This window comes from Uranotaenia lowii, chromosome 3 (genome assembly GCF_029784155.1).
Source record: "Uranotaenia lowii strain MFRU-FL chromosome 3, ASM2978415v1, whole genome shotgun sequence".
Taxonomy (NCBI): Eukaryota; Metazoa; Arthropoda; class Insecta; order Diptera; family Culicidae; genus Uranotaenia; species Uranotaenia lowii.
Window position 1 is genome coordinate 175,802,957 of NC_073693.1, and position 19,458 is coordinate 175,822,414.

At 36.8% G+C, this 19,458-nt stretch overlaps 2 protein-coding genes across 6 annotated transcripts in view; one reads left to right on the forward strand and one right to left on the reverse strand.

Moving 5' to 3' along the window:
• LOC129758791 (tyrosine-protein kinase receptor torso) overlaps window positions 1–19,458 on the reverse strand; it is a 144,405-nt gene that overhangs the window by 25,430 nt on the left and 99,517 nt on the right. The gene's annotated exons all lie outside the window — the stretch shown is intronic.
• The window catches only part of LOC129758795 (uncharacterized), a 33,193-nt gene continuing 30,837 nt past the window's right edge, over window positions 17,103–19,458 (forward strand). The window contains exons 1-2 of one of the 3 annotated variants that reach the window (XM_055756417.1): window positions 17,104–17,429; window positions 17,612–17,809. In XM_055756417.1, the coding sequence (XP_055612392.1) occupies window positions 17,613–17,809 (197 nt within the window). In that variant the 5' untranslated portion in view covers window positions 17,104–17,429; window position 17,612. Of the gene's footprint in view, window positions 17,810–19,458 lie in introns of all 3 variants that reach the window. The other 2 variants (XM_055756416.1, XM_055756418.1) reach the window with 2 other exon arrangements.

Genomic DNA, 19,458 nt, shown 5'->3' on the forward strand with positions numbered 1-19,458 from the left:
AACTTTTTGGAACACTTAAACATTTAAAGGTTTATAAAAGTAAATCAGCGAAATTATTTGAAACAACAGTTGAAAATCTCCATACCGTTAACCGATTTTTCTGAAACTTACTCAACAACTTTGACTTTTTTTTGTTTCTTTGTGAAAATTGTGAAAAAATCCGGGCAATATCCGGACTATTTTCACGATATCCGGGCAACCGGGCCGGACCGGACTTTATCGAAATTTTGCATCAAATATCCGGGCAAACCCGGATGAAACCGGGCAATCTGGCAAGATTATTTTACACGGTTCGTTGTGGCGTTATTCAAATAAACTCATCGACAACATATAACATTTTGAAATGAAGTTAATGTGAGAAAAAAGAAATATTAAGCTATTAAATAATTTATGATTTTTTTACCTGCGCAGCTTCTTTGTCCTGAAACATCATCTTTTTGGACCCAAGAAAATTATATCGCGGATCAAGATAAATGCAGGCCTTGAATTGCATGTTCTCTGTCAATTTTGTCATACGTTGACGAAGCGCTGAAGCCAATCTAGATGCGATACCGTCAACTTCTGACAGACACCTTAACCAATCTGTATAAAACTCAGAAAGCGCCACATGCTCTTTTTGCAGCCTTAGGGTCAATAATAAGACCGGCTCGAAAGCTTCACAGAATTTATCCATGAAGGACCAGTGCCTAGAGTAGTCTGGAAAAAGAATGATGTTTTATTTAGTTAAACTTTTATTCAAGTAATTATTTTACCTTGATCTGGATGAACCTTTTTCATCCCAATGAAAACACTTTTCTGGTTAACTAATGATTCCACCATTAGAAAGGTGCTGTTCTACCGTGTTCGGTTCGCTATTGGAGGCAAATGTCCATTCCTTTCTCTGAGGAATTTAACTAGCTCTGTTTTTCTATGAGATACAACCATTTTTCGGATAACGGCGATGCGGTTCCGTAGATATTTGTATCCCTCAAGCCAAAACCCCTCAAGAAAGTTTTTTCTTATGAAAAATTACTTGAAAATTCTTCTTTGATTATTGAATTAATTTATCATTTTTTTATGATATTCACTTTAATCCAAAATAATCATTGATACGTTTGCATGTGTTTTCTTATTGAAACTTTACATATGGAATCGTGGTTGTCTTTTCCAAATTTTGAAAACAGTTACTCTACTACAGAAATGTAGTGATTTGGATGAAATTGTAAGGCTCTAAGATTTGATTTGATTATTTATTCCTTAAACGGTTGTTAAAGATCATTATTAGGGCCTTCTTGTGTCCATTCTAATCCATAATTTTGTCAAAAAGCTTTGTTTAATTCAATTGACCACCCAGGAGTTGACATGGCAGAATGAATTGGATTTAATATTTAGAGTTTCGTTAATCTTAAAACGCTGTAAGCTATCAAAAAAAAAAATAGTTTTTAATAAACTTAAAAATAAAACAGAAATATTCCATACAATAATTGAAAGAACAGTGGAAAATGAAGAACTTCCAGCTGCTGCTTGAAGCACAATTTATTACCCGTACGCGTACCTAAAGAGACGCACAGCCTGCCTACGGAAGAAAATCGAATAACCACGCGTTCCCTTCCAAAAAAAAAGTTCATGAACCTTTTCGCTAAATGGTTCGTGAGCCAAAATCGCGGGGAAAATTTTCATGTATGTTACGATTTCCACGAGCGAGACAGGATTCAAAATCCAAAAGAATCGTCTGTTGGTTGGACTGCCTCGCTCGTGTTTCCTATGATTCGCGAACCTAAGGGATTTTTTTTCACAGCCTGCTCGCGCTTTGGCGAACCTTTACGGGTAAAAATCGTAAACGAGCGGGAATCGCCACTCGTGTACACGATTTTATTAGTCCTTGATTGTGAGCGTTGAAATCTCCAACAATCAGAAGAGGATGAGATAAAGAATCGAGGACATTCTCGAATTCAGTTTTTAAGGACTCGAGAGACTCGTTATTTGGAAGGTATGTGGATAAGATCGTAACTTTTATGGGTGCTTCTATGGTGACAGCGCAGAAAGGCAGGGATGTATTAAGGCTAACTTGGGATGCCGGGATACCATTTCGGATTCCAAGGCCAGCACTCGAAGTGTAGGGAAATGCGCTAGGAGTTGAAAACCAGCGATAGTTTTTTACATACCCGTTAAGGTTCGGTGTGCGAAGCTCTTGGATGGCTATAGCTACAGGATCGTACCGGCTGATAAGTTGTTGTAATTCGGTTCTGCGTGGGTTGGCGCCGCACACGTTCCATTGGAGGACCAAGGTTTCTTCGCTGGTTGGGGCTCTATTTCTGGATGTGGTGCTGTTGCCGTGACGACGTGTGGGTAGCGATGTGTTAATGCCGGTCCATCGATTGGTGATTGATCGCGTGGGTGCTGAAAGGTACGGTGCATCGGAAATGTGTTCGGGTTGGATATGCGTTGGTGTACTTGCCTGTGAAATACACAGGTGTCTGGTGCCAGCAAGCGCCCTGGGTGAACCAGGACTTGGAACAACCAGATTTGCGGCTGGCACCGAACTAAGGCTGTGTAGAAGTGGTACTTCTGATGATGTTCTAGGGGATTCTTCGCAGGCTGAGGCTCGGTTTCTGGGTGTTGTGGTACTATTGCTGTGGTGACGTGTAAGTAACGGTGTGTTACTGCCAGTCCATTGATTGGTGATTGATTGCGTGGGTGCTGAAAGGTACGGTGCATCGGAAATATGTTCGGGTTGGATATGCGGTGGTGTACTTGCCTGTGAAATACACAGGTGTCTGGTGCCAGCAAGCGCCCTGGGTGAACCAGGACTTGGAACAACCAGATTTGCGGCTGGCACCGAACTAGGGCTGTGTTGAAGTGGTACTTCTGATGATGTACTAAGCGATTCTTCGCAGGCTGAGGCTCGGTTTCTGGGTGTGGTGGTACTGTTGGTTTGGTGACGTGTAAGTAACGGTGTGTTACTGCCAGTCCATTGATTGGTGATTGATTGCGTGGGTGCTGAAAGGTACGGTGCATCGGAAATATGTTCGGGTTGGATATGCGGTGGGGTACTTGCCTGTGAAATACACAGGTGTCTGGTGCCAGCAAGCGACCCGGGTGAACCAGGGTCAACCAGATTTGCGGCTGGCACCGAACTAAGGCTGTGTAGAAGTGATACTTCTGAAGATGTTGTTGTTTGGTCGGTAGTAAAAGTTGATTGGGGAAAGGCCATTTTGATGATTTAGTTTTGAGAAAACATATCCTGGCTCTCGGGGATTTCTGTTTCAGATGCGATGTCCATTGCGCTATCATATTCTAAGCTGGGTTTGCTCGTGGCTTGTTTCTTCTGTGGAGGTTGTGTTTGTTTCTGGGAGTCACTTTGGATCCTCTTGACTGGGGTCACGGAACGATTTTGGGTTTCCGTTGGTGCCAAGGAGCGACTTTTTCGGTTCGATTGCTGTGCGTAGTTGTCTTTTGTTGGGTTTTCGGGTTTTGGTGGTTCAACAACAATTTTGATGGACTTCGTTGACGAATCATTGTCCTGGCTTTGTGAGCGGTTTCTTTCAAGACTTTGGGACCTTTGTATCCATGTTTTTGCCTTTTGAAAATTTGATTGAAGAGTTTTGCAGGTCGTCTTCAATTCTTCTATTTCTTTCCGCAGCTGTTGAATTACCTGGTCTTTTTTATGGAGTTCATCTTGTAGGGGTGATTTTGGTGAGCTAATTTCAGCATATGAAGGTTGTTTTTGCTTGGACTCGTACAGTCGTCGTGCTTCGGGAAACGAAATTTTTAAATCTATTTGCATCTTGCAAATTTGATCTTCCATTAAGTATTTAGGGCATTGTCGGTTCAGTGCAGAGTGGTCTCTTTTACAATGGAGGCAGAATGTAGGGTTTTGGCAATCTCCTTCGTGTTCCTGGGAGCAGTTTTGACACTTTTCATTTCCTTCGCACCTCAATTTAGTATGGCCGTAGTTAAGGCATTTGAAGCAGAGCATAGGTGATGGGTAATACGGACGTGTTGGGATTCGAAGGAGGCCAAAATAAATATACTCTGGTTTTTCAATGCCTGCAACCGTAAGTACAAGAGAAGCAGTTTTAACTGTTTCTTTTTGTACTTTTCTCGTTATTCTTCGAACACTCGTCACATTTTGGTATTTCAATTCTGTCAGAAGTTCTTCATCGCCAAGATCTAGTACATCTCGACAAGTAACGACACAACGAGTGAAGTTCAGTTGCGGGTGAGGCGTCACTTGGATAGGAGTTCCATCGATCAAGGAATCCAGTTTCAAGATCTTTTCAGCTAATTTTCGGCCACGAACCTTGATGGTGTACTTGGTTCCTTTAGCTTCGGTTTTAGCGTAATCAATCCTTCCACCGTCGAGTTGAACAGATTTGCTTATGGTGAATGGGTTTTTCGGGAGATTGTTGCCTTCAGTTGGACTCAATTGTAAGATTATTGTGTCATCTTTAGGACCAAACCATTCGGGTAGCGATCTACTATAAATTATATCCGGTGGGGAACCTCCCCCCGGAGGGTTTTCCGCGCTAGCCATCAGGCTAGCGTTGAATTTTGCCGCGATGTAATCTTGCTCCTGTCACCAAGCTCGGGGGAAAAATGTAAGAAGAAGTAGAAAAGATAGATAAAGTCCTTGTGGGATATGCCTTTTGACCTAGCGTCTCACGTAGTAGCAAGAGGCTAAGGTTCCACTACTACGAGGTATCAACCCACTCACGGCGTGAGTAGTGCAGCCCTTTACCCTCAGCAAATAACGAACACGCGAAGGGCGAAGGTACCACGTTTCGTTTTTTTTACCCGATCAAAAAGACCATCAACATACGCTTTGCAAGTCTGCCAGTCGACCTTTATAGGGAGGCGGAAGAGATCACCAGCTTTCGAGCAGTTAAACGCCTGGAGTTAGGCACTCTAACGCAGAGCTCCAGGTTGGATTATAGCGGCAGGATAAAAAGACTATAGCCGCCACGGGAGTCAAAACAATAACAACACTATTCAGACGATGTTTTGGTGGATAGTGTTGCATGAAATTTAACCGTTACTCGAGAGTGAGGCATACAACTTCACTACGTTACGCTTCTTCTGGCCTCAAACTAACTCGCAGACCGGAAACCACTACGTCAAAAGTCTGATTCCACAGAGAAAATACGCTTAGAATATTCCGCATAAAAACACGTGCCGTTACGCTCGTACTGATAAACTCGGAATGACTCAGATATAAGTTCTGGCTGTGGAAGTACGATTAGTGATAAGTGAACATAGGAATTTCAGGAAGTTCCGGATCGACGCAATAAGCTGAAATATCTCCTATTTGAGATTCTACATGTTATTTGAATATTCAATTTGGAACTTTCGTTGATGAAAATTTCACTTTTTGGACGATACTGAAAATGTTATAAAAGAAATCGAATAGACAACATTTTGCTTAAGAAAATTGTAGAAAACGATTGATCTTAAAATCTACACTGCAATATGATTTTAGATTTATAACTGATCATCACAAATCACAACTCACTTGCTATGTAGCACGTTTGGTAAATGTAAATCAGTATTTTTCTAAAAATAAATGAGCTGGTAAAGGAAAAAAAATCTTCGCGTATATTTCGTTTTTTCAATATCTTTGATTTAGGCACATCTATTTTTTTTAAACTCCAAAACATGTTGAACCCATAAATCAAAAAAAATTATTAACAAAGTCAACTAACTTTTCATGAAAGATATTATGAGAAAATGGTATTCTTGTTTCGGTGATAATGAGCTTAACAGTTTTCGCCAGAAGCTTTCGAAGAGAAAAAAAAATCAAAGGCATTTATTCATGTTCGTAAGAACTTTCTGTAGTACTTGGTGATCCGCCCTCACATGGAGGCGCGTTTCATGTGTCTTTCAAGTTTTTGGGGAGTAAGGAATATTCCTACCATGGCCGTAGGAACGGGGGGGGGGGGGGGGTTGGGTGTTAAAACCCCCCCCCCCCCCCCCGTGAGGGTTCATCAAAAGCACTCGAAAACTAATACCAGGAATTCAGCTACAGATTTAATTCAGATAGTAATTCATTTCTTCATACTAAATTTTATTCTGGTTCCTTAATATCGACATAAAAATTGTTTTTGTGTTTTCAAATTTCGGAGTAGGTATCCAGATTAGGATTCTTGTTTTCGGTTCGAATCATCTCAAAAAATTGAAATAGTAAGCTGTGTTTTAAATCGTCGTTTAAATTTGGTTTTACTTCTCTTACATAATAATTCATGATTAATATTTTTCTTAATATGAAAAATAAATAAGAGTTTTTAAAAATTTAGTTTTTTATGTCATATTTAGGTTCTAAGTTCATAAACTTTATTCTTATGCCTAAATTCAAACATAACAAAGGTTCAAAATAGCGGAATAGATTCATCATTCGAATTTTTTATTTTTATTGTGATTTGCAAGTCGGAACACATAATAGAAAATAATATTCAATAACCATTAAAACCTAAAACATCCGAATTTATATTATGAATTCCTGATTAAGGGCTACCAAACTGAATTTAATTCGTGGCTCATATTTCTAGAATCAGAAACCGTGTTTATGTAAATTTCAGGAAAGTTGCAGGATGATAATTCTGATTGTTACTTCGATTTTAGAATTTAACCTAAGTCAATTCGTTTGCGCAATTCAACTGAAAATGACAAAAATTTAGTTAAATTATAGCTCATTTTGCGAAAAAAAAAATTGTTCCACAGGAATTGATTTTTAATGAAAATTATTTGATGATAAAGAAACATGTATCTTCTCTTCAAGATTCCCAAATATTTTGGCGTATTATTCAATATTATGAATATTGCAGTATTTTTGAGAAACAAATTTCAAACTTAAATATTTAACTAACATCGAGTTTGCGTAAATCCGATTTGTATTTCAAAATTTTAGTCTTTTACTTTTACCTTTGAAAATTGGATTCATTTTTAGAATTTTCTTTCGAAATTGAAGGCTTTCTTAGAAAAAAAACTTATTGTAAGTTCAAATCAAATGAGTAAAATTATGCTGGCCAGACGTATCCGGATATTCTATAAAAAAAGCTCAGCTGCCCAAATTTTATTAGAAAAAACAATGTTTCTCCGGATTTTCTAACATTTTGTCGCAAAATAAAACAAAAAATTAGTAGCATTATAACTTTCAATTTTGTCGCCCAAAACTGGTTTGTTAAAACAAGAATAAACGAGTTTTTGAGACTAGAATACGATTCAAAATCTGGTGGTTTTTTTATTCGAAAAAAAAAAACTATCCGAATTTTTTTCCTTGAGTTTTGTTGTTGATTCCTGGATTTTTGTCTAATTGTTCCGAATATTGATCGGATTAAGGTTTGAAAAATTGAAAATTGAATGTTCGAATTTTGCCAGGTTTTAAATAAAATATCCTGGATTTGCCCGGCTCGGATACGTGCGGCAGAACTTCTGGCAATCTTAAGCTAAGTTCACCAGATTTTGATGCAAATTTAAGATTTCAATCATCAATGAAAGAAAGTTTCCTATTTTGGTGCCAAAGGATTCTTTATATAAATCCTAATCATCCTAATCATAATAATTTGAAAGATTTTAGGACGTATTTTCCAGCAGTTTCTATTTAACAAGAAAAACTAGTTTCTATTTAGCTTAGCTTAGCTTAGCTTAGCTTGATTGACTACTCACATCCACCTTTAATCATTGAACCCGAAATGCACCTTAAAAAGTCCTTTAATTTTAAAGTATTCTAGTATACTCTGTGATTGATTTTTAAACTTGGTTTAAGTACATTCAATACATTTCGGATTCTAAGATCGCAGGAGATCGTAGATCGTAGAACAAGTTCCACATCGCCAATGGTTGCTACTCCGTGATTGACCGAGGCCATCAATTTTGTTTAAAGGTCAAATGAACGGTACCTGGGATTGGCTACACATTCACAATGCACAAAACTGATGCTCTCTTTAAACATCAATAACGGCGCCGGCCACGTCCTAGTAGTCAATAGATAGGTTAGGAAAAATGAGAAAGGGATAAAAGAACAACTTTATGCCTAAGGACCGAGGTCACCTCTGCACCCTTGCAAAAAAATTTGGTTGGGAATGAGGGGGAAAGGAATTAATTAGGAAACACTTTTGACTAGTGTTATGCTGAGGCGAATCTACCAAGCAAGCCATTTTTAATTTATTCAAACATTTTAGCGAAATAAGAAACAACAATTTTGAAAGGTGATTATGGCTAAAACACATTCGAAATCAATCGTATAAACTTGATTTCCATCTTCATCTGTATCTGTTATAGTTGTTGCTCGCATAACTCAAAGTTCGAAATGATATTCGAACTGATGTTCTTAATCATATTTATGTAGGAATTTGAAAACGTATGAAAAGTGTAAAAGTTCAAATATTTTGGAGAAATATTGACAAATAAATTGAAATAAAAAAAAGTGAACTGTATTATTGGAGAAATCAAGGCCGAATAGAACGTTTTACCCTGTTTTTTTTTTTTAATAAATGAAGAGAATAATAACAATGTTAATTTTTTCAGCAATTAGATTGCATAATTCATGTAACGACTTCCAGCATTTGATCAGAAACATCAAGATTTAAATTAAGCCCTGTTTATGATTTAATCATGATATAAATGAATAACGATCGCTTTAAAGTTTCGAACATTTGAACAAGGAAAAATTGATGAGAAGTTTTGAAATTTTTTTTTTTTTTTTTTTTTTTTTTGAAATTCTAAACAAGTTATTGAATAAGTCAATCCATGTTAATTTTTAAACCAAAAAGGACCAATTTTGTAACAGAACTGATTAAATTTTTATTTTGAATTATTAAAATAACGATTAGTTTCAAAAATATTGCAAATCATTCTATCAAAATTACTAAATGTTTTTTTGCGGCATTATTAATGTGGCACGAATATTTGTGAATATTTTTTTACATTGACAACATTTTTGTATTTAAGTTAAATTTAGAAGTTTTAATCAACTGATTATAAATAAAATATGAGAATACTTAGCTTTAACGTTTTCCGGATACCAAACATTAATAAATGACCCCGGAGGTTTCATCCCCGATTAGTATGAGCGGCCGACAGCATTCCAGGAAGACAGGACGAATAAACTTCTAAAATGAGCGTTTGAGGCCTCTTGAAAACTTCTCCGTCTTGTAGGGCTGATACCGGAAAACCTTTGGTTCGACTTGAAATTGACTTCAGAAACACTTTAACTATGTTTGAACTGGAATTTGAATGGTCTCGAAAATTTTCTTCAAATTTAAACACGTCCGTCATCGACGGTCACAGCCTACCGAGTCTCCAAGAAAAACCAGTTTCTATTTAACTAGAAAAACGAACTTAAAAATAAATAATCAAATAGTATTTAAAAATAATAAATATTTTAATATTTTTAATTCATGCATTTTTAAGCAAAAAAGTCATAGAAAAAATAGGTCACCAAAGTCCTGATTTCTACTATTATTATATTTGCTAAAACCGCAATATCTCTCTTATTTTCCAACCGATTTGTACACAATTTATAGTTTTGAAAATGTAGTAATGTAACTCAAATATGAAGAGACACGCTCGTTTTCATTTCTTCTAACTTTCTATCCGTCTATAAAATTTCATATTCTTAAGATGTTCTTAATAAAAAGGACATCACTTTTCACCGATAAGGCCGATATTTCCAGATCTCTTGCATCAGGATTTTGCCGTGGATAACGAAATGGGCGATTAAACTCAATGGATTGAACACTGTCATGATTCCCGTTTAGTAATAGAGGTTCTTTGATGTCCATTTTTCGTAGCGCTTCTTTTTGTAAAGCATTAAATGTTCACCTTCCATCATCCATATCCCATATCATACCTAACACTCGTTCGGGTTTTTCTACAGTGTTCAGTCCTGTTTCGAGATAGAGCGCTTTCCGTTGCATGTTTTCTCCCTCGCCCAATCAAGAACCTCCTCTGAATTAGAAGCGAAATTTCGAATTTCGAATCCTCCTGTTGAATGGACTAGTCTCACTTGGTTGACTAATTCTACAGCTTTATCAGCCGTATCCATGCTTTTTAGGTAGTCATCCATGTAGTGGCCTTTTATTATAGGAGGTATCTTAAGTAACAAGAGGGAACTTACTAGGTTCCATAGCATTCCGGTTCTTCACACATTGAGCTATGCATGGAGAGCATGTTGCCCCAAACGTGGCAACTTCCATCTCTGTCGAAATATGATAAGAACATCCGGTAGAGGGGTAAGAGATCAGGACCTGTGAGCAAAGCATCGTTGAAACACACGCCCTGAACTCGCGCAGCGGCATCCCATGTTAAACGAACTTTCTGAGGTTTTTGACTACCCCCAGTAGAAGGTATTACGTTTTTTGAGGATCTGCTCCCTGTAGCTCCTCTATCGAGGCTGTATGGGCATATCTTTTTTCTAGATATTGGTTTATCCGCTCTCGTACTTCATGATCTAGAAAGGAATCTCTAACTCAACGACGTTCTAGTGCCTGCAATCTACGTTCGGCCATAGGAAAGCTCACAGACCCGTCTCAAACATTTCGTTGACACGTCGAGTGGTTTTTTTCTAAGATGGACAAAGCTTTTTGTCACTCTCTGACACTAAAGCTTCCTCTTATTTGAACAATTGTTTGATAATCTGGTGTAACTCATGATTACATTTCTCCGGATGACAATGCACATTGAGGGTTTCTAGCGATTGATCACCGTTCATTTGCCTGCTGAAAACACACCAACCTAGGCAGGTCTTGACTCTTGACTTGCCTGCGATTGGGTCATTAGAACAGCCTGCTCGGGTTTTAAGTGATGTTAACAGCAGTTGACACTCAGACTTCATAGTGAGAGGACGCATTCGACCATCACTGAGCCTATTGTGAAGATTTCGCCGTAGTAGCGGCCATTTGCTTTTTTTTCGCATAGTTTCGCGGCTGGATTAAAAATGGAAGGTATTGTTAAAAACACGTTAGTTTTTCAATTCCCGGAGAAGACAGCAGCTCATCGCTGACTGAGATGGCGCGCTTTGTCAAAGCCCTGAATGCAGGCACAGCATCGATGGAAAGTACATATCGCATCACGGACGAAAGGTGCGTGTGCATCAAGTTTTCTTCAGAGAACGCCATGGAGGACGCATTGCTCCAAAACGCAGAAGTACAGCAGTTCCACTATTCAAACGGATCTACTGTAGAGATCAGAATGTCGGTTGCCGGAGGATGCCTACGATATGTTAGGGTGTTCGACCTTCCCCCGGAGGTATCCGATATGGAGATTTCGCTTATCCTAGGCAAGTATGGTGTGGTTAAAAGGTCGGTTCTAGAGAGTTCCCTGCTGAGTTCGAGTTAAATATGTACACTGGTGTGCGTGAAGTCTATACGACAATCGAAAAAGACATTCCAGCCACCTTGTATTTTCAAAACAACAGGGGACGGATCTATTACGAGGGACTGAGACACAAGTGCTTCTTGTGTAAGAAGGAGGGCCACTTGAAGGCTGATTGTCCACGAAGGTCAGTAACAGATAGTAGCAAACTCGATACTAGCGTACCATCTGCTGGTAACTCGTACGCTGATGCTTTTAACAGCTCACCTGCTGTAGCTGCTGCGCTGGAGAAACTGGAGAGCTAAACTTGGTCTCTCTTACCCCGAGAAACCGAGCGCGAACCATTTATTGAGTGGAAAATCACGGGAGAAGGAAAATGAGCTACTTGCGATTGCGAGTGCCCCGGAGAAAGAGGAGGAAAATGTTGAGAGAATGGAAGTAGCCGAGAAGCAGAAATCACCCCTGGTCGAAGACGTGAACGATGCGGATAAGGTTACGTAGAGGAAGCACACCTCTGATGGTAAATCGACGACTGACAGCGATGAGGAGACTTTTAACGGTTTCACAGCGGTGGAATCCAACAGGAAGTCGCGAAGTCGGAAAGCAGCGAAGAGCAGTGAACGGCCAACAACAAATGTACTGAAAGTGATAGCAGACAACTTCAGCTCTATGGAGAAGAGAGGGTCCCGGACAAGGAGTAAGTAATTTTAAAACGCCTCCCTGTTGCTTATTTCATGTAATGCTCAATGCTATATGATGACCTCCTGAATTGTTTCCACTTTGCATAATGCAAAGTTGATAACAGCTCATTCCCCTTTCTGCCTCTAATCATGAATTATGTGAGAAAAATTTGTTCACTCAACATTAATTCCATAACAATTATTGGTGCGAAGAAGAATTTGCTCAAGGATTTTATCAATCAGTTTGATTTGGACATCATTCTTCTTCAGGAAGTAGCATTTTGTAATTTTTCATTCGTTCCAACACACCATGCTATTGTGAATAGAAGTGACTCGAAGCTTGGTACTGCGATTCTGATCAGAAAAACCTTAAAATTTGAACATCTAATGTTAGATCCTTCGGGTCGCATAACATCAATCGTACACGAAGACATGAATCTCATAAATGTTTACGATCATTCTGGCTCTCAGCACAAAGCTGACAGAGAGGAGTTGTTCAGCGAAAAAATTGTTCCTTTTATAGGGAGAACAACTCTCCCCCACATTGTAATCGGGAGAGACTTTAATTGCGTTCTTGATAAGAGAGATTTTAAGAATGAAAATGGGCCGATGTGTAGTGGTTTAAAGGTTTTAGTGGACACTCTTAAGCTAGTAGATCTTGGTGCTTCCAATAGGCGTTTTACCTTTCACAGAAATAGTTCTGCCCCTAGATTAGATAGGTTCTACACTAGAGTGCCCCAAATGACCCGACTTTTGAAAAAGTTAAGCGCTGCAGGTTAAAATTGATCCTCGGTCAAGTACAAGATCCCATGCCAAATTTGGGCCAGATCGGATCACGGGAAGGGGTCGCTAAACGAGCCTGAAGTTTGTATGGAATTTTGAGACATTTTGTTCGAGAGAAACATGAAAACCCAGTTTTTGATCAATAACTTCGATTCCCGTCGACCGATTTCTTTCAAAATCAATTTTTCTTAAAGCCTAAATTATGAAAAATATTTCATCCGAAGACCGCATTCCGATAAGAGTTAAGATAAAAAAGTTATTAGGCCTTAAAAAAATGGGCTAACATTTTTAAAGATGGTATTCATCACTGTTAATGAGTCGGGGCGGTCGAACATATCGACGCCTCATTAAGGGGGGGGGTAGGGTCTAACGGGTATTAAAAAACACCATTTTCACGATTTTTTTCTAGAGCTATCGTTCAAACAAATGTATTCAAATTTTTTGCATTATACAAAGCATTGTTAAAAGAACATTTAGTAATTTTTTCGTAGAAAAATATTGAAAAATGACCCGGTGACGGAGCACTTTCGAGGATGCTTTTTAGAAAACAGGATTTGCGGTGGGCACTGTATCTCAGCACAGAATCATCAGAAAACAAAAAATCAGAGCAAAATATTTATAATAGATGTTTTTCTGAACCCCAACGTTTTTATTTAACTAAAAAAAATTTTTATGAAATTTTTGTGGCTGTTTGAAGTAAAAATCACGATTTTTCACGAAAAAATCCGCCATTTTTCACCTGTAAAATCTCCCCAAAGTAAAAAAAACAAAAAAGAAAAACGTTGGGGTCTGGTATTTTATATGTAGAAAATATGTTCCAAATTTGAAAAGAATCGGATAAGTAGTTTTCAAATGACGATGTCCACGGACTTTAAAAATGTGCTTTCGAGAAAAACGCGTTTAAAGTTTCTGCTCTTGCTTTCTTGCAGTATAAGATAGGAGGAGATAAAGGCCTATAATTTCTACAGTTTTGCTTCAATTGACTTGAAAATTTGACACAACATTCTTGAAATGTTTTACAATAAGAAAATAAAAAAATAAAAAAATCGATTTTTTGAAAGTGTTAGACCCTACCCCCCCCTTAACAGTGATGAATACCACCATGAAAAAAGTTAGCCCATTTTTGAAGCCTAATAACTTTTTTATCTTAATTCTTATCGAAATGCGGTCTTCCGATGAAATATTTTTCATAATTTAGGCTTTGAGAAAACCTGATTTTGAAAGATTTCGGCCGACGGGAACCAAAGTTATTGATCAAAAACTGGTTTTCATGTTTCTCCCGAACAAACATCCCAAAATCTCATACAAATTTCAGGCTCGTTGAGCGACCCCTTCCAGTGATCCGATCTGGCCCAAATTTGGCATAAGATCTTGTACTAGGACTAGGATCAATTTTAGCCTGCAGCGCATAACATTTCACAGGTTTTGAATTTCCCATACAAATTTCGGGCAGTCTATTCTACACGAATAGTGATTTTGCGAAAAGAGTTAGAAAATATGAAGCAGTATGTGTCCCATTCTCAGATCTTCATGCTGTTATCATGAATTATACCATACAGCAATCAGCGGTTGTACCGATTATGGGCCGAGGATATTGGAAAATAAATCATGCCATGCTTAAAATCGAACAAAATTCAGCTGATTTTGCCAAAGTTTATAGAGATTTGAAAATGAGAAGAAAATATCATAATAGTTTCGCAGAATGGTGGGCTTATGATTTTAAGGCGAAGGTGTGTCAGTTTTATAAACAAAAATCGTATGAGTTCAATCAGCGCCAGGGCCAGACGGGATTACATATTATGAATTTTACGATCATTATTTTGACATACTAGAAAGCGACATGCTACGTTTGTATAACGGAATATTTAACGGTGAAATGCCGATTCAAGATAACTTTGCGAAGGGCATAATAACTTTAGTTCCGAAAACTGGAAACAAGTCAGACATCAATAATTATCGTTCTATAAGTCTGTTGAATACGGATTATAAAATTCTGGCTAAAATCATGTCTTTTCGTCTTGCTAAGTGTATGAATGCGATTCTTGGTGAAGGACAAACAGCAGGAGTTCCAAAAAAATGTTTTATTCCAAATCTTGATCAAATAAGAAATCTGATAATGAAAGCTCAGCCATCTAAAAGAGTTAAAATCGCTTTACTAACTGTAGATTTGGAAAAAGCTTTTGACTCCGTTAATCACAACCGTTTATGGGATGTTATGCAAAAGTTCAGATTTTCACAAAGATTTATTCAGTTAATTAAGAACTTGTATAGTAAAGCTTCCTCTCAAGTGTTGGTCAATGGTTCATTGACATCTTCCTTCTCAATACAAAAATCTGTCCGACAAGGATGTCCCCTATCCATGCAGCTTTTTTCGTTGTACTTGGAACCTCTGATTCGGCAATTATATAACTGTTTATTGGGACTTAATGTTGATAGCAAATTTATCAAGGTATCTGCCTACGCAGATGATCTAACTCTTCTGATAAGAAACGATGAAGAATTTGATTCAATAATGTCGTGCTTCGATGACTTCACCAGAGCAGCTGGAATTAAAATTAATGTGAAAAAATCCAGATTTCTAACATTTAATAATTGCACATTAGGGCCGCAAAAGGTACAAGAAAAAGATGAGCTGAAGATACTTGGACTGATGGTCAATAGAACTTGGAAAGAAATGACGGATAACAATTATCAAATCCTGATAAACCGTTTTAAAGTTACCTGTAAACTACACACTGCACCTCACTCGTCTTTACTATACGCAGAGTAATAATGCTCAATACTTACATGCTCTCTAAATTATGGTACACTGCTCAAATAATACCACCAAAAATCTGCGGGATATTTTCTATGGTGCTCACACTTTTTCAAAATTAAAAGAAATCAGCTGTATTTAGAGTATCAGAAAGGAGGAATTAGATTATTAGATCCAGAAACTCAATGCAAATCACTTCTTAACTAAAATCGATAATGCTAAAAGACTTACACTAAATGCCAAAAATGGGATAATGGAAGCTAAACGGTTAAGTGGACAAAATATTGAACTATCCAATAGAAACATATATTCCTTGTTTTTAAAAGAGCTTAACATAGTTCCGGATATCATTGTAAAGTACCCTACGCTAGAGTGGGACTATATTTGGGAAAACATAAACAAAAACTATCTTTCGTTACATACAAGATCAATGCTCTATTTAACTTTCAATGATGTCATTGCGAATAACGCCAAAATTTACAACTACACGAATCTTGTAAACACCAATCTTTGTAAAATATGTTATCAACCAGATAAATATCAATTTCCATAGAATTAAGTATTGTATTTAATCTGGTATCGTTTGGAATTGGATAGAAAAAATACTGAAGCAAAGGCATAAGATTAAACTAAAAACGCCGGAAAAACTTTTGTATACCAGAATATCTGATGAAAATTGTATTAGAAAGGCCGCCGTATGGCTGGTATCAGAAGCCATTGTTTACAATGTTGTTCATTATGAAAATCCTAGTCTATATGTGTTTAAAAAAAGTATAAGAGAGCAAAGATGGAATAATTTGATAATATGGAAAAAAACGCTTTGGAAATAATCTAAATATTTGCTAGAACTAACACATGATAAAAACGTGTGTAGTAATTACGGATAGCAATAATAAGATTTAAAATGTTTGTATTTAGTTTTAAGTAAATACTGAATAAAGGGTTTTTTTTTATAAAAAAATAACAGTGTGGCATACTTGGTGTAACATCCGAATAACTATGAATTGGCAAGGCTCTTAAATGCGGATACGTCGTTTTCATAGATTCATAGTCGAGAGTCTTTGAAGGAAGAATTAGATTCGCTACTGTGCGGACATTGTTTAATTTGAATTTGTTCTTCTTTCCCAGACCGGATGATACCCAAGGAATGTTTAATATTTAAAGTTATATATTTTTCGAACTTTCAGGGAACATCTGTGATTTTTGAATGAAAGAATCACATTTGTTTTCCCATACAAAATCCCTTACCAAATTCAAACTCCAGAAATGTACAGAGATTTTTTTGGCTTTGAACACCAACCATAACAAGTTATGGAGGTGTTAAAATTTATAAATTTTAAATTTTCCATACAAAGCTTTCAGCGGTCTTACGTACATAGTGCTCAATATCGCTCACCCTTAACGGAAACCTGGTGAGTTCATTTTATGAGGGGGTTGCGTTACCACGTGGACTATGCCAGTGTAGTGAAGCTGCAAGCGTACGCATAGGTATATGTTTATGCTAGCTTACCGGTTTGTTGCTTCACGTTCCAATGTATGTGTGCATGAATGACGAATATTACCTCAATGAACGTTCCAGGAACTGACTGAGTGATCGTACATACCCTATTTGACATTTTTCAACAGCATAAAATGGAAGATCTGGCCAATTTGGGCAGTTCGTGTGATGTGAACTAGTTTGTGATTGATTCCGGATTTGATTTGTTGTGTTGAATTCCTGTGCACTTTCTCTTTGTGGCCAAAAGTGTCAGTACGAGTTTTAAAACAGCGCAATACAGGAGGAGTTTTGTGAAATGCAATTTGAAAAGTGTTTAATTTGATGTGATTTCGACTTTCGACATTGCTCTTCGTTGGCAATGATTTCAGCAAAAATTATGCTTTGTTTGAAAACCTGTTTCGGTGTCTCGAGTTTCCCATAAGAGGTACAAAGTGAAACTTAGCCTGATACGCTCATCTCATTCACATTGCATCATCAGAAACTGCACACATTCCATACCAATTCACAAGCTTGAGTGCATCATTTTGTGTATCTATAAACCTACCTGCCCATTATCATCTCTTACTGATATTATCGGATTCCGAATCTTTTGGTCATCATGGCTAGGATGTCATCATCCAACAAGAGCAAAAGCGGATCCACTGGGTTGCGGATACTGTGGATTCCGGGTAGGAAGAAGCACAACCGCAAAGGAGTTTACAATCCTACCAAGAGCAGTCTACCCCAGCACAATGCTCATCTGCAGAGGAAAAACCAATCCTGGACGCTGGGAGGGCCCATCAATCACAGCAAAATCATCAATGCGTACGTACCTACCTAAACATTGTTGGTTTCTCGTTATTTTCTTTGTGCATGTTTCACTTGATTTCCGATGTAGGTGCAGCCTTTCTTAACTTGAACTATAACAATCTATGTATAACAATTTAAGCCTGATGTTTTCAAAGATTTCTAAGATCGACTAAGCACTTATGTAACTCGGATTGTCTAGCCATATTTATGTGATCTTTAGTGTTTTTTATGAATTTTAAATTCCCTTGAATGCTTATTCATATTATAACGAAAAAATAATTTTAAGGTTGAGTAGATTTGGCCTTATATTTAAGGCCCTTGTAATCGAAGGGGTATAAGTGCATACAAGCTAGTTTCGAGAAATCATGCTAATAACTTGTTGTATTTGGCCGTTTCCCATAAATTTTTCGATATTTATTTTAAATTTTTTTTTCGAACGTTAAAATGCGTAAATAAAATTCTGAAATCATGAAAAAATCAACAAATTTAATTTGTAATATGAAAAATAGTTTAGCATTATTATCGATAAGCTTTGAACTTAAACCCCTTTGGCTCTGAAGGCCTCATTTTTTATCTTCAAATGATTAGAAGGTTTTTTTTATCTTTCCTTACGCTTATAACTTGTTGTATTTGGTCGTTTCCCATAAATTTTTCAATATTTTTTTTCGAACGTAAAAGTATGTAAATAAAATTCTGAAATCATGCAAAAATCATCAAATTTAAAACAAACACAACAATTCAGAACACTTTTTCTCGAAAACTCGTTGAACCGAATTTTTCAAATTTAGTATCTTTAAGTTAACGAAAGTATTCTACTCATTTGGTCCGCAATGTGTTAAATAAAAACAAGTAGTATTTATTGGCCCATCAGATTGAAAACTTTTGAACCTGAACTTCTTATTCAAAGTATAATTTTATCACTCGAAATTATCAAAAGAAAAATATATTGTCAGAAATAAGTATGAGAAGTCTTAATCAGAGTAGAAAAAGAAAGTTTGTTATTTTTTTTAATTTTTTAATATAAATTTTAATTCAACGATTAGAATCTACAAGAAATAATTTCCAATTGGTGTTAGCCACAGAATCATAAGTTAAAATAAGAAGTCAAAGTGAGAATTTAAAATGAGAATTTTAAATTATTATGAGACAGAAATTCACTGGAATTATAACTAAATTCTTCAAGAATCTTATCAAGAAGATATCTTATGAACTTTTTTTTAATTTAAAATTTTATAAATTGATTTTTTTGTAAAAATATCTCATATTCTAAGTCACAATTAACAAAGAACCCTAAAACTCTGCAATACTTCTGTGAAACCTGTTAAAAAATTGCTGGAAACGTTCAGCAATCCAAATTTTTGTTGGAAACCAGTGATCGGTTTAATAATTGCTGGATTTTTCAGTATTCGGTAGGTGTTCTTGTCATGTTTGCTGAAAAAATCAGCAATCGGTTTTCAAATTGTTGTACTTTTCAGCAATTGGTCTAGTTTGCTGGAAAATCAGCATTCGAGTTATCAAATTGGAGTCTATCTGATTTTGTACGTTGTAGCAAGGTGAGACTCTATTTCGCAAATTTTGGTTAGAATAATGCAATTATTTTTATTTTCTTCTAAATTCTAACAACCAGACATAAAGTTAAGGGTGAGTTTTGGTTGGATAGGTAG